Genomic DNA, 13,824 nt, shown 5'->3' with positions numbered 1-13,824 from the left:
TGTAGCTTGCTGGTCGTTGAGTGAAGCTGGGTGCTGGTGTTGAGATGGAGATCTCTGGGAGATTTTCACCATTTGATATTACGTGGACCTGGGAGGTCTCTTGTGGACCAGTGTCCTGAACTTGGCTCTCCCAGCTCAGAGGCACAGCACTGACTCCTGGCTTGACCACCAAGAGCCTTTCATCCACACGGCTCAGAATAAAAGGGAGAAAAAGTAGAAAGAAAAGAAAAGAAAAGAAAGAAAGAAAAGAAAGAAAGAAATGATAAAATAAAATAAAGTAAGATAAAATAAAATAGTTATTAAAAGAAAAAATAATTATTAAGAAAAAAATATTTTTAAGTATAAAAAAAAAAAGGACGGACAGAACCCTAGGACAAATGGTGAAAGCACAGCTATACAGACAAAATCTCACACAGAAGCATACACATACACACTCACAAAAAGAAGAAAAGAGGAAAAAATAATATATCTTGCTCCCAAAGTCCACCTACTCAATTTGGGATAATGCATTGTCTATTCAGGTATTCCACAGATGCAGGGTACATCAAGTTGATTGTGGAGCTGCTCCTGAGGCTGCTGGGGTAGATTTCCATTCTCTTCTTTGTTCGCAAAGCTCCCGGTGTTCAACTTTGGGTCTGGCCACGCCTCTGCGTGTGGGTCACCGGAGGGCGTCTGTTCTTCGCTCAGACAGGACGGGGTTAAAGAAGCAGCTGATTCGGGGGCTCTGGCTCACTCAGGCCGGGGGGAGGGAGGGGCTCGGAGTGTGGGTCGAGCCTGCCGCGGCAGAGGCCCGGCGTGACGTTGCACCAGCCTGAGGTGCGCCGTGCGTTCTCCCGGGGGAGTTGTCCCTGGATCCTGGGACCCTGGTGGTGGCGGGCTGCACAGGCTCCCCAGAAGGGAGGTGTGGATAGTGACCTGTGCTCGCACACAGGCTTCTTGGTGGCGGCAGCAGCAGCCTTAGCGTCTCATGCCCGTCTCTGGGGTCCGTGCTGTTAGCCGCGGCTCGCGCCCGTCTCTGGAGCTCCTTTAAGCGGCGCTCTTAATCCCCTCTCCTCGCGCACCACGAAACAAAGAGGGAAGAAAAAGTCTCTTGCCTCTTCGGCAGGTCCAGACTTTTCCCTGGACTCCCTCCCGGCCAGCCATGGCGCACTAACCCCCTTCAGGCTGTGTTCACGCCGCCAGTCCTCTCCCAGCGCTCGACCGAAGCCCGAGCCTCAGCTCCCAGCCCCGCCCGCCCCAGCGGGTGAGCAGACAAGCCTCTTGGGCTGGTGAGTGCCGGTCGGCCCCGATATTCTGTGCGGGAATCTCCCCGCTTTGCCCTCCGCACCCCTGTGGCTGTGCTCTCCTCCGCGGCTCTGAACCTTCCCCCTCCGCCACCCGCCGTCTCCACCTGCGAAGCGACTTCTAGTGTGTGGAAACCTTTCTTCCTTCACGGCTCCCTCCCACTGGTGCAGGTCCCGTCCCTGTGCTTTTGTCTCTGTTTATTCTTTTTTCTTTTGCCCTACCCAGGTACGTGGGGACTTTCTTGCCTTTTGGGAGGTGTGAGGTCTTCTGCCAGCCTTCAGTAGGTGTTCTGTAGGAGTTGTTCCACGTGTAGATGTGTTTCTGGTGTATTTGTGGGGAGGAAGGTGATCTCCGCGTCTTACTCTTCCGCCATCTTCCTCAAATCCTTCAGGATATTGTTTTTAAAATTCATTTTGAGTGATTTCTTGAAAGGATGGGTTTGGTACTAATTTACATCCCATAGTATTATCATACTTCCTCAATTCTTAGATGCCTAAAAATTTTTTTTACATTTCTAAAATTGGAATGTGCTATACAATAAATGTCGAAAGGAACTTGCCAGGCTTTCTTTTTTTCTCCAAACACTGACGTTAAACGATGGTCTCCTTAACTCCCAATCGCCTTGAAGTAGAGGGGGTACATAGAACAAGGCTATTTGTCTCCATTAACTTTCTCAAGGCTTTAGGTGACCAAGAACTAATAATAAAGCATCCTCCCCTAATAATCTAAGCAAGGAATTATGTGGATATGGGCATGATGGTTGTCTGTGATTCTTTTCCATTTTCTCCCACTAGATCTTTCTGACTCACCACATTGATTCCCCCTAAGAGAACAGAGGGCTGGCCTGAGCCTCCTTCCCTGAATCCCATTTCTCAGAGGTTAGGCCACGTCTCGCCTACTGGTGGATGACGGGGCTGCTGCTCTTCGGGCAGAGGCTAGTGTGGTCTTGGGCTGACGTGGGGACCCCTCCGCCTTCTAGAGTATGTCTGTAGGGCCAGAACCAGGGGAATCGTAGCTCTTAGCTCCACACACTCATGGAAGGAGGGCTCACGGGTGTCGGGGGCAGAGGCTGTGAGTGGGAAGGGTGTTGCCCAGCCGTCTCGTTGCGTCATTGGCCTGAGAGCCTGAATTGTCGCTGCTTGTGGTTCGTGAGCTTCTCAGCCCTTTTATCCCCAGCCCAGCTGTACAGAAGGTGCAGCAGAACGTGAGCTTGAGCTGAGCAGAGCTTCTGTTTAGAAGTCTGACAGGATCGTTTATGAAAACTTGCTGTCTTTTCCCATTCCTGAGAACGTCTCCAGTAAGATAATCCCATCAGAGGGTTATTTATAAAAAGCTGCGGCTACATTCCCACATCTGGCACAGTTTAACCCCGGTCAGAGCTGATGATGCCGATGATGATTGTCATTAGGAAGAGTAAACCTTTTATGTCACAAAGCAAGGAAATTGAGACTATCTTTTTGTAATGCCATTCTTTCTTTCCCTATAGCTCTTGGGACCTGGTTCCTAGAATGTTTGCTTTAGAACTTGATTATGTAAGGTCACTTAAGTCAGGTCACCCATAAAACTCTTTTTTTGGAACAGACATATGCATACTAATATAATACTTTCTTGTATGTGTATTCCTAGTCCTGTAGATGTCAGGGTTGCAACATGTAACTTATCCCACTGTCCCAGCTACTCTCATGATCTGCAAATCCATGTAAGACCCTGGAGAGCATGGGCAGGCTTTCAGGTCTCAGGCACTTCGGACATGTGCTCGGTCAGCACCTCTCAAATTTGACCCCCAACATGCTTCCAAAGGCAGAAGAGAGAGAACACATTCTACTGGTAGACAGGGGGTGGGTTCTGGGACCACAGAGTGGTTTCTTGGTTTATGAACTAGTGGTACCTGGGACTTCTTTTGTCTATAGAATTATGTGCCCTAAAATAGTACAGCTTGTCTGAATAAGTAGAACAGATCATCAAATAGTTTGTTTTTATCTTATTAGTGCCAGTGAAGTTCATGAATATCTTCCAACAGACAGCAAGGCACTGAGCCACGTTTTTGGATAGCACTTCGTTGTGAGAGCTTCACGAGGGGTTCAAGGAGATTATAAGGTTTTTAAAAAGAAGTCACTGTATAAATTATACCCCGTATCTCTTAACTAAGGAAAATTTAACTACCAGTGCCCATAGTTTATAGAAAATATAAAGCATTTTAAATAAACCAGCTCAGTTTTTGCTAAATCACATTGTCTGTGTGTGTGTTCTTTCCAGACATATGAAGATTCATGAGAAGGACCCCAGCAGCGCTACAGCTGCAGCCCCTCCATCCCCACTGAAGCGCAGGCGGCTGTCCTCCAAAAGGAAACTGAGTCATGATACAGAGTCAGAGAAGGAAGACCCAGCGCCTGCTAAAAAGGTCCTCTCTGCCCCCAGCACAGATGTGCCTGCCCCAGGGACTCTTGGCAGAAATCCCTCCAGCCTTTATTTTCGCAGTCTGGGGGCTTGGTGGACACCCATCCCAAGCTTCTAACCTCTGTTTCCCTGCACTGTTTCATAAGGTCTCTGGAGAAAAAAGTACCTGTTTGCTCCTCCTTTGTGGAAGGAGGAGCCCCCCGGCTGAGCCCACTGGTGATCCGAGGAGCTTGTTTCATTGCTCCCGGGGTTTTTTGTTTCTCCAGCTAGAATGGAGGAGGCTCTGCTAAGTATTAGGGACTCTTTTGTCCTCACACTTTTATTCCCAGTGCCTGGCAGGTACTAGGTGCTCCGTGAATATTTGTTGAATGGATGAGTGAGTTGAGGGTGGGTGGGTGGGTGCTGGTGTTCGGTGAGGTTTTGTTACATGAAACGTTGGTCAGTAGCATCCTTAATGCCTAGGAGGGAGGCGTCCTTTTCCTTTCAGATTCTGGATTTAGTGTCGGCTTCTCTGAAACAAACTACGTGGGAGCCCTCCCTTGTGACTTAATGTTTCTTCTTTCCCCTAAGATGGTAGAGGACAGGCAGTCGGGTGACATGGAGAAGAAAGCTGATGAAGTGTTTCACTGCCCACTGTGTTTCAAGGAGTTCGTGTGCAAGTACGGGCTGGAGACCCACATGGAGACCCACTCAGATAACCCGCTAAGGTAGGAGAGGGGCTGGGGCAGGCTTGTGCTCTGGGGGCGCCTCCTTGTGATGTGTGATGCAACCTACCTCCTGTTACTCCAGCCTGGGCTGTGAGGCCATTCGTGAGGCCGATCAGAGTGCTTGCGGGGGTGGAAGTGGGGCTGAGAGGGGTCAGAGCAGGTGGCTGCAGCCCCAGGAGGATTCACCAGCATCACGGTGCTTCCTGCACTCCTGGCGGGGCCCCCGGGCGATCCCCATGAGTCCCCGCCCACGGGTAGCCTCCTAGCACCGGGCTTTGGGCAGCAGACACATTTTCTAAACGGATGGTGTTGCAGCCCAAATGGTCGTTAGCTGCGCCCGTGTGTGTGCTAAGGACGGGGAGGGCAGATCAGGTGCTCGTGGGCGTCTGGAATGGGCTGGTAGCACAGAAGCCTAGGAAAGCATTTGGGGGCAAGACAGAGTTCTGTCGTGCAGGACACAGGACGTGAATGCAGCCTGTCTCAGTAGCAGCAAAGGTGATGGTTCCGCTGGTCCAGGCTCCACATAGTTTTTCTGACCATTCTCAGTGGTCCCAGGCGGACCTCCGGCAGAATTTGGGGCTGGGGTGGGGGGAGCTCGGCTTTCCTCCCCGACCTTCTTCCCTGCGTTTTTATCAGGCAGAAAGCCCTGTGTTCCTGCTGAGCAGGTACCCGCTTCCTCTCTGAAACTGCTACTGTATCATTTTTAAGGTGCTGTAGGGGAGCCGCTGGTATTGTGAGACTTGAAAGTAGCACGTCCTGAGAGGCACAGCTGAAGGTTCCCAGAGCAGAGGCCAGTGCATATGTGGTTGCAGCTTTGGGTTTCAGAAGACAGCTTGGGAGTGTAGAAATCTGGACATCTGTTTGTCTGACTCACCAATACGTGGACCACATTTCTTTCTTGGGGGCACATGTTTGGTTGTGACTTAGAACTGAAAAGGTCTGAGGCAGCTAAACATGTTTGTGTTGGGGGAAAAGCCTAATTGTCCAGTAACATAAAGTCGTGTCAAGTAATCATTATCCTTAATCACGTTAGCTTGACATTTTTCCATTAGAGAGAGAAGAATTTATGGAGAGATTAAACTCTGAGCAGTTGAAGTGCTAGAGCATGTCTTGAGGTGACTGCCCCATCTTGGGAAACTCCTGGATGTGACGGGCAGGCAGGGACTGGTGGTCAGAACCCTGGGTCCCTGTCCCACCTCTGCTCACATGGGGCCTGGACCAGCTGCATCTGAACCTTGAAGGAGAGTTGGACCAGGTCGTCCTTGTGTTGCCTTTCAGGCCTGAAATTCTGTGACTCGGAAACCTGCCTCTTAACGGTTGTTCTTCTGTCTACCAAGAAAAAGCGCTTGGCTCTTCCTTTTGTAGGCCCTGTCATGCTGAGAGATTCAGGAACTTGACTTCATGGTTTCATTAACGTCCACAGCATCCCAGGATGCGGGCTGGTGGTGGGTGGTAACTATTGAAATAGTTCTCTAGATGCAGGACCTGAGCAAGCGGAGGTGAAGTTACCAGACAAACCTCACGTGGTGAGTCATGGGCAGAGGCAGGAATAGCAGCTGCGACCCCCGACCCTCCGACCCCCGTCAGCACTTCTGACCCGGCACTGCAGAGTGCCTGAGTCCACACACTGCTCCTCTCTGGGTTCCTCCCTAGGTTTTCTTTCACTTTGTGTTTTATTCTGTGATCAGATACCATCTTAGGAACTACCCATTTACCCTCTTCTAGATGATTCTGTCCGACAGGGAAAATAACTTAACTCTCAAGAGAGATTTCTGGGCAGCTGGAGCCTGCACAGCACAGTGTATAGCAATGATAGAGGAAGATCAGGTGTCCCCTTCTTCAGTGCTGGCTGGCACCAGGGCGTGGGTGCTCCTGGAGTGGGGCCTTCTGGACAAGCACCTAATCTGGGGGCAGGCCGGGCTGGCTACTTGGAGAACATGGAGATGGGAATCGCCTTGGATACTGGTTCACTGTTTTATATGATTTGGTGCATAATTCACTTGCTGTGACTCCAAGGCTGTGAAGTTAAACCTCAGGTCCTCCCTTGCCCACTTGGAAATAGCATCCTTTGTTTGGGGAGGGTGGACTGGAGGAGTCCTGAGCCTGGTGGGGGGCTCGGCCCCTCCCGGCAGTGGCGTGAGAAGAGGTTGCCTTGCATCCATGGTGGGGGGCAAGCATGCCATCCCCTGTCTGGCAGCTGTTGCTGTGTGGGTGGGTCTTGTGTCTGGGAACCAAAGGAGTTAATTACAGAACATAGTTAGTTTCCCTTCTCTCCCCTCTGCTCTGCCCTCCACATAATGGCCTGCTATCAGAGGATGCCATGGGGACAGGCATGAGCCGGCAGGGCCCCGCCAGGCAGTGAACTGTGACAGTAGCTGGTGGGAGAGACTGCTTGTTAACCCAGAGCTAAAATAGGCACCAACTCCATTTGCAAACCCCAAAGGCAGCAGAACCACAGTGGGATGCTACCAGTTTAGACAGAAAGTTTATAACTTGAAACAGCTGTTGGCTTCTTTCTCTCCCTCTCCTGCCCTTACCGCCCACCCCCAAAGCTGGCAAGGTGCCCGTTGTTCCTTAATAAAAAGCATTGGAAATCCAAATTCACGTAAACGCCGAGGCCTTTCTCCTGCAGTGCCTTGTGTTTCAAGTTAACGAAGTGTAAGCGTAGAGCAAAAGGAAGACACAGACCACTGTAGTGATTCTGGCTCCGAGTGTCGGGTTTGTTTTCGCCCTGGCGTGACCAGACCCGCGGTGACTTGGCCCTTCTGTCCAGCCCCCCAGACGGGAGAAGCGAGGCTTTCTGGGAGCTGGCACTTGGGACTGGAGGTGACAGAGTGTTCAGTGAGCAGGTGGATGCAGAGAGGACATCCCTGTGTGAGGGTGTCTGGGTGTTGAATATCGTGCCTGGTTATAAGAATAGAACAGAGTAACAGGCTGTCCGCTGCCCTGAGTAAAGTTAGCTGGGAGGGAAGTCCAGGTCAGCAGCCACCCATGCAAACAGGAGGAGAGCCACGGGGGCCACCTTAAGTTTTCAAGTAGCCACATTCTAAAAAAGGAAGAAGAAAATAGCGAAATTGATCATGCTTTGCTGAAATTGATCATGCTTTGCTGGTATACTAATATATCCAAAATATACTGTCAGTACAGAAATCGTCAGTGATGTGATTTACATTCTCATTCTCATACAGTCTTTGCCATCTGGTGTGTGGGGCATGATCGCAGCCCACCATTTCAATTGGAAGAGGCACATTCCAAGCCCCCAGCAGCCCATGTGTAGGTGCGAGCCTAGGACAAGCCCACCTGTAGCTGGGAGGGCTTTGTCTCAGACCCCGCCCCCCTCCCCATTTTGTGTCTGAATGACTAGTCTCTGGCTAATGGGGGCTGGGCTGGGGGGACCTCTGGGTAGTCACGGTGGCACTGTGACTGCAGCTGGGGGCGAAATTTGGCAAAAGTTATTGTATAATCTTATGTGGCTTCTTGATTAAAGGAGATTGGGTAGTAAATAATTTTTAAATTAGTTCAGCTAAAATGTATCCGGCAAATGAATGAGTGCTTGTTGTGTGCCAGGCCCTTGACCAGACTTAAGAAAAAAGTGGTGACAGTGGAGACAGGGCCCCTCGAGGGCTGTCAGCAAAAGAGTAAGAGCGATTATAACAGAGTGAAGTGGGTCAGTTCAGGGCCAGACAGGCCAGCAGCCTGTTGTCCAAGCAGAGGGAGCCAGGGAGCTGGATAGGTTGGCGGAAAGCTTCCCACGGCCTTTTACATTGGATGCTGGGGCGCTTGCCCGGGGCAGGCCCTCCTCAGTCCAGTCCAGTTGCCGTTCCTAGTTGTCTGTGAGGAAAATGTTATGGTGATACCCTTAAATCTACATGGGGCGTTGGAAGGTGGGGACCTGAGTGGGCTCTGCGGGCACGTGGCGGCACGGAGGGGAGGGCAGGTGCCCACAGGCATGGAGGGTGGGCTGCCAGAGGTGGGGAGAGTCGCCAGGACCTTCTTCTTCTGGATTCTCAAGTGTTCCAAGGAACGTTCGACTGCCTGCCCTGTGCCCCATCCCCCCTCTACACACTCCCGTCACCTGCAGGGAGACCCTAAGACTGACTGACATGGCGCTGGTCCCACACTTGTTAAATGTCATCCTAAAAATAGGGATAGGGTATAACAAAATGCTCTTCAGCATCTCGTATAAGAGCCTCAGGGGTCTGAGGCTCAGCCAGGTGGAGGGCAGATTTAAAACGATGCTGGGGGCTGAGGGAGGAGAAGATCCGCCCCCTAAGCTGGAGGCCTCTCTCTGGGCAGCCCCTCCGCACCCTGCCCAGGGGCCTCTCAGCCACGTGGAGTGGGCACTGCCGCCGGCTTCTGGGCTCACCCCAGCCACCCGTTGAGCAGTCCCTGGACCTGCCCGGCTTCCCGCTGCGTTGCTTCGGTCGAACAGACCTAGCAGGGCGTCGGGACGCAGTGTGTGCAGCCCAGTGGATTCCTGGGCGTGGGGAGGGCAGGCTGCCCCTGGCCAGGGCCCTCTCATAGGCCGTCACTGTTGCTCCCAGCAACTGGGAGAGATTAGTGCAGCTGTTGGCTGTCAGCTCTGCGGCTGGGAAGCGGGGGAGGGCAGGGAGGGTGGGCACCAGGGGAGAGGAGGGTCAGAACCGGGCGGGGCTCTGACGAGAAGCTGTTTGCACTCGCCCCTCTTGCCTCCATAGACAGAACAGAGAAAATGAAGCATGGAATCCCTTTAAGAAGGAATGTCAGTCCCTCGATAAAACACTGTAATGAGCAAGAAATTCAGTATCTCAAGGAAGCAGCCAGGGTGACTGCCGCTTTCTCAGCAAGGTATTTCCCAGGTTCTGATGACAGGGCCGGGCCTGCTGCTGCTTGGGGAGTGTTGGGAAGACTCCCAGTCGAGCCACTGTCCAGGGCCCAGGCATTAAGGATGTGACATGGGTTGTAGAAGGAGCTGGGACACCTGCAGTAACCATCCTCTGAACACACAGCGCAGCAGCTGCAGCAGAGGGGTGGTGAGGGTGCCGGCTGCAGCCTGACTGGGGCCTGGCATCTCCGTGACCTTGGGCTCAGTTTCCCCGTCTGGAAAATGGACTTAGGGGCTGTGTGAGGATGAAGGGAGCATCCACAGTCCCCAGACTGTAACAAACAGTCAATGAACATTTACTTCTGATACTATTATTTAGAACATGTGTTGTTTTTAATATTTTAACCCTTGCGACACTTACAGTTATGGGTTGGTGTCGCTCTCTTGGAATCCCATTCCAGTAAAATAGAGAAGGAAGCACGTTCCGGGGCTTCTCCAGGTACCATTTCCTTGACAGAGAACATGAAAGCAGTTTGGCCTTTAGTCTTTATCGTTGTAAGTAGCCACTTTTATCTGATTTTGCTTTTGTAAAGATTGGGTAGCTGAATGGCTGTTTACATTTGGTTTGAGTCCTGCCTCTCAAATGTTGTGATCCAACTGTACAGAAACCCAGATGATTAGAAGCTTGAAAGGTCCTGATACCTTTAAATTATAGAACCGCACATCATTTCTCTTAGATTGTTGGGGAAACCTGAGATTCTAAAGAAATGTGTCTCCTGATGTTTGAAATTTGCCAAAGCAGTCTTTCAAAAATATGTTTAGCATAGTGAAAAAAAATTTTTTAACCCTTTCATGTGGCAGTGGGGATCATCTGTCTGTCTGTCCATTAACTGGGAGACATGATAGAACAATGTGGAAGTAAGAGGTCACCAGATGACACAGTATTACTGTAGCAAACCCTGGGAGGAGTTAGTCCCAGAATTGCTTAGCCACAAGGCTTAAAAATATATTTTTTTAAGCTTTTTGGTGGCCTTCTTTTCCATTTCTGTAGATGCTTTTGCTGGTGATTTTGCCTTCACATTTACCTTGGTTTGACTCAGTCTTCTCTGTGTGTGTGTGTGCGCGCAAGCTCCCCTCCATTGTAGATCCTTCAGGAAGGTTAGTTGGGAAACCCACTCTGGTTAGTGGTTACACGTTCCTTGTTTCATGGCTGATGGCTTTAATTGTGAGAGTTAGTCCTGCTAAGTCACTGTCAGCCCTACTGTGAGCTGCTCTGTTGACAGCTTCTTCCTGTACCCCTACTTCCTGCACAGTGCCCACGCCATTATAGCATGGGTATCATTAGCACATTCCTACCCCAGCCCAGAATTCTGCAGTTTTCTTCTAAAAAGTAAATAAGAAGGAAGGGCATGTGTTGTAAAGAACGGCTTCCGTGGTGCCCTGCCCCACTGGGTGTGCCGTGCTACGTGTCAGTCCTCGACTCAGTGACTCTAAGATCCTGACGTTTGTTTTTTTGAGACTAGTCGTGGATCTGGGCATGAACAAGAACCTCATTCATTTGCATTGAAGCCCTCTGAGAACTGAAAGGACAAAGCCCCAGCTAACAAAGGAGAGCACTTCCTGGACCTCCCGGAGCTGCTTGGCCCATCCCTGGCCTGAGCTGTGGCTGGCAGGGTAGCTTCAAGATCAGTGCAGTTTACCACTCTCATGGAAGTCAGCCTTCTCTGACCACGTTCACAGTGTGCTCTTCCCGGCGAGGCCAACGTCAAGGCCAGAGCCCGAGTGGTGAGAGACTGTGTGAGTTTGTTTGATTTCTGAAGGAGAGGACAGGACAGGCTACAGATCAAGCACATGGTGAAGGTGCTCTGGGATCACAGTGCCTCCCTCCAGCCCCAGCACTGGCAGCCCCCAGTCCTGCCATCTGTTCCTTTGTATACCGGGGGCCACAGTGGAAACTTGGCTCACTCCCCTGCCTGCTGCTGGGTGGGGGGGCGGGGGGGGCATCTGTCTCCCCTGGGACCCCCCGCCCAGCCCCTCCTGTCTCTGCTTCACACCTCCCCAAGCCCCCTCAGTGACACTGCAGGTGCTGCCACAGCAGGCAGAGCAGATAAGCTGCAGACAGCTGCTTTTCCCCTCCGGTTCCAGAAGTTCCAACCCTGCACGGCCCCAAACCTCAGCTCTTCCCTTACCACCCACCCCGAGTAAACTGAAGTGCTGGAGCCCCTGCCCGGGGAATAGAGCCGCCCTGAGGGAGGTGGAACCCTGCAGTTAGGGGAGCAGGTCGCTCTCCCCGCATTCTGAACTAAACGTGCTTCCTTTCTCATAGAAGCATTTGCTAACACGTGCTGAGATTCAAGTGTTTTCTGGGTGAAGTGGGCTCTGGTGAACTGCCTTGGGTACAGAAACACTGTTTCTGTGATTAGAACGATTTGGGGCTCACATATAGGGGATCATCCTTCCGTAAGCCAAGGGCAGGCAGGATGTCCATATTGGCATTCGTCCCTGCGTTTCGTAAGTAAGCTCACCTTTACTTAAATTGTCCTTGAGAGTTTTTTCAAATAATGAATTTTTGTTTTCTTCACGGTAATCTATTTGAGTATGTGAATTTAAAAAGAAAAAAAGAAAATTTTGTTCTTAGAAGAGTGGGTGGAATGTTATTAGCTTCTTTAAACCCTACAGCTAGATACACTTTCCCCCATTAAATGCATTTATCTTACTGACAGCAGAAGTTAGTTTCCATTTGGAAAAGTTACCCTCAGTTTGCAACTTAAGGCCATCTCCGTTGCCAGAAAATCCGAAAGCAGCCTCTCGGATCTGTAAAATTTCCCCCTGGCACGTCGTCAGAGCACTTGCAAAATGAAATCATCCTCCAGTCACTCTGCCGTGACTCTTAAGTCAGCTCCACTCCATCTAAATGTTTTACAGTGTGCTGTTCACGAGTTCCTGGCAGGGTTGAAAGCTCCCCCAAACCGGGGTCGAGGGGAAGAGTGGTAGGGACCACCTGATCAATGGCTGTGGCCTTAATGAAGGTGACAGACCGGAGCGAGTTAGCAGATAGCCCCAGCTCGGCAACCAGCAGCATCACCTGCAGATTTGCAGTGACCTCCACTGGGCCTCAGGAGGAACCGAGTGTCTCTGCCTGACAAAGGCAATCTAAATGTCTCTGGGTGACTGTTTTCCACGATGGTTTCATTTAAAGTCTGTCCGCAGATAGAGGTCCAAGCGTGAGATGGGGGGCAGTGTTTTTTCCCACGAGGGTTCTTTCCTTCTTTTTAACCAGCTTCTTGATGTGCTTCTGATTTCAAGGCAGAGTTTAATTTTCTCTGCCACTTTTCAAGAAGTTTGTTTGTAAGATGAAAGTCTATATCCTTTCAGAAGTGAAATAGGAGCACCTTGATTGAAACCCTGTGGAAACAGAGGTGTGATGTGGTGGATGGAGGGCTCGTTTGCACGGCGTTAGGAGGCTTGAGTGCATGTGCGTGCAGGCTGTGGCTCCAGAAGGGAACGGGGGTGATGAGGAAGCAGGGCTGCAGCGCAGGCAGGACCAGGAGGAACACACGTCTCTCCAGTGAGTCTCCAGGTTGAACGGCAGCCGTGGAGAAGTTCTGCTGTTCTGTGGAGTCCTCGAGAGCGAAAGGAGAGAGTACAGCCTTTGGAAATTAAAATTCCATTTTTTCTGCATTTTTGTGTCTGCTGTAATTGCCAGGAAATGGGTTATTCCTGATTTTTTTTTTGTACCTAGCGCTATAAAATAATGGTTGAATTTGGTCTAGGACCTTGTAGTTATCCGAGCATTTGGTTACCTGTTATTCACAGTAACTCTAAAGATCCCCACATACAGATGAGAAAGAAAACGGAGACTCATGGCAGAAAGGGAATGAGCTCGCTCAGGCGTGTCGCTTCAGTTGTTCATAACTTCGAGATCCTCTTGCTTGAGTCTCTCTAATTTATTTTCCACACTTGTCTGATGTAAGAGGCACCTGGTGTGCTTGCACAAATACAGATTCCTGGGTTCCTCCTCCAGTTATTCTGATTCCAGTCCATCTGCAGTGGCCCCAGGAATCTGGTTTTTAACAAGGTCATGGGGGGATTCTTATCTCAGGCACGTTTGGGAAATTTTACACAGCAGGCAGCTGAAATACAGATGAAACAAGTTGTCCAAGGTCACACACTCTGACTCCCCATTCCCAGCTGGGACTCCCTGGTCCCTGCACCCATACTCCCACTCCTCCACACCTGCCTTCCTCGGAGGACACAGCCTGTGGTTGGTGCCAGGTAATTCTGCCACGTGTGTATGGAGCGCAAACTTGGTACCAGATACCAGAAATGGGAAGGGTTTGAAGGTGAATAAGAGAATGAAGGAGGAGATGGATATGTCTAGATAAATGGTGCAAACTCAGCGTTACTGAAAATTCATGGCTACGATAGAAGGGCAGTAATCCGTATCGCCACCTTCCGAGACACTCTCCATTCCCTTGTACAACCCACGTGTGATGCCCTCATGTGGAATACTCATGGCCAGTAGACTCTGCACTGATGCCATAGTCTCAAAAGAGGAGGGTGTTCAGAAAGATCCCTGGGGCACAAAGGCAAAATAAAGGGACTTTTCTTCACTCATCCTTTAAAATTTTC

At 50.6% G+C, this 13,824-nt stretch overlaps 1 protein-coding gene across 20 annotated transcripts in view; it reads left to right on the top strand.

Annotated features, from left to right (window-relative positions):
* The window catches only part of RREB1 (ras responsive element binding protein 1), a 180,139-nt gene that overhangs the window by 140,910 nt on the left and 25,405 nt on the right, over positions 1 to 13,824 (top strand). For 17 of the 20 annotated variants that reach the window (XM_033408070.2, XM_033408066.2, XM_049693765.1 and 14 more), the window contains 2 exons: positions 3,541 to 3,685; positions 4,252 to 4,388. In XM_033408070.2, the coding sequence (XP_033263961.1) occupies positions 3,541 to 3,685; positions 4,252 to 4,388 (282 nt within the window). Of the gene's footprint in view, positions 1 to 3,272; positions 3,382 to 3,540; positions 3,686 to 4,251; positions 4,389 to 13,824 lie in introns of all 20 variants that reach the window. The other 3 variants (XM_049693770.1, XM_049693771.1, XM_033408073.2) reach the window with 2 other exon arrangements.

This window comes from Orcinus orca, chromosome 10 (assembly GCF_937001465.1).
Source record: "Orcinus orca chromosome 10, mOrcOrc1.1, whole genome shotgun sequence".
In the NCBI taxonomy this organism is placed as follows: domain Eukaryota; kingdom Metazoa; phylum Chordata; class Mammalia; order Artiodactyla; family Delphinidae; genus Orcinus; species Orcinus orca.
This window is presented reverse-complemented; position numbering and strand designations above follow the sequence as displayed.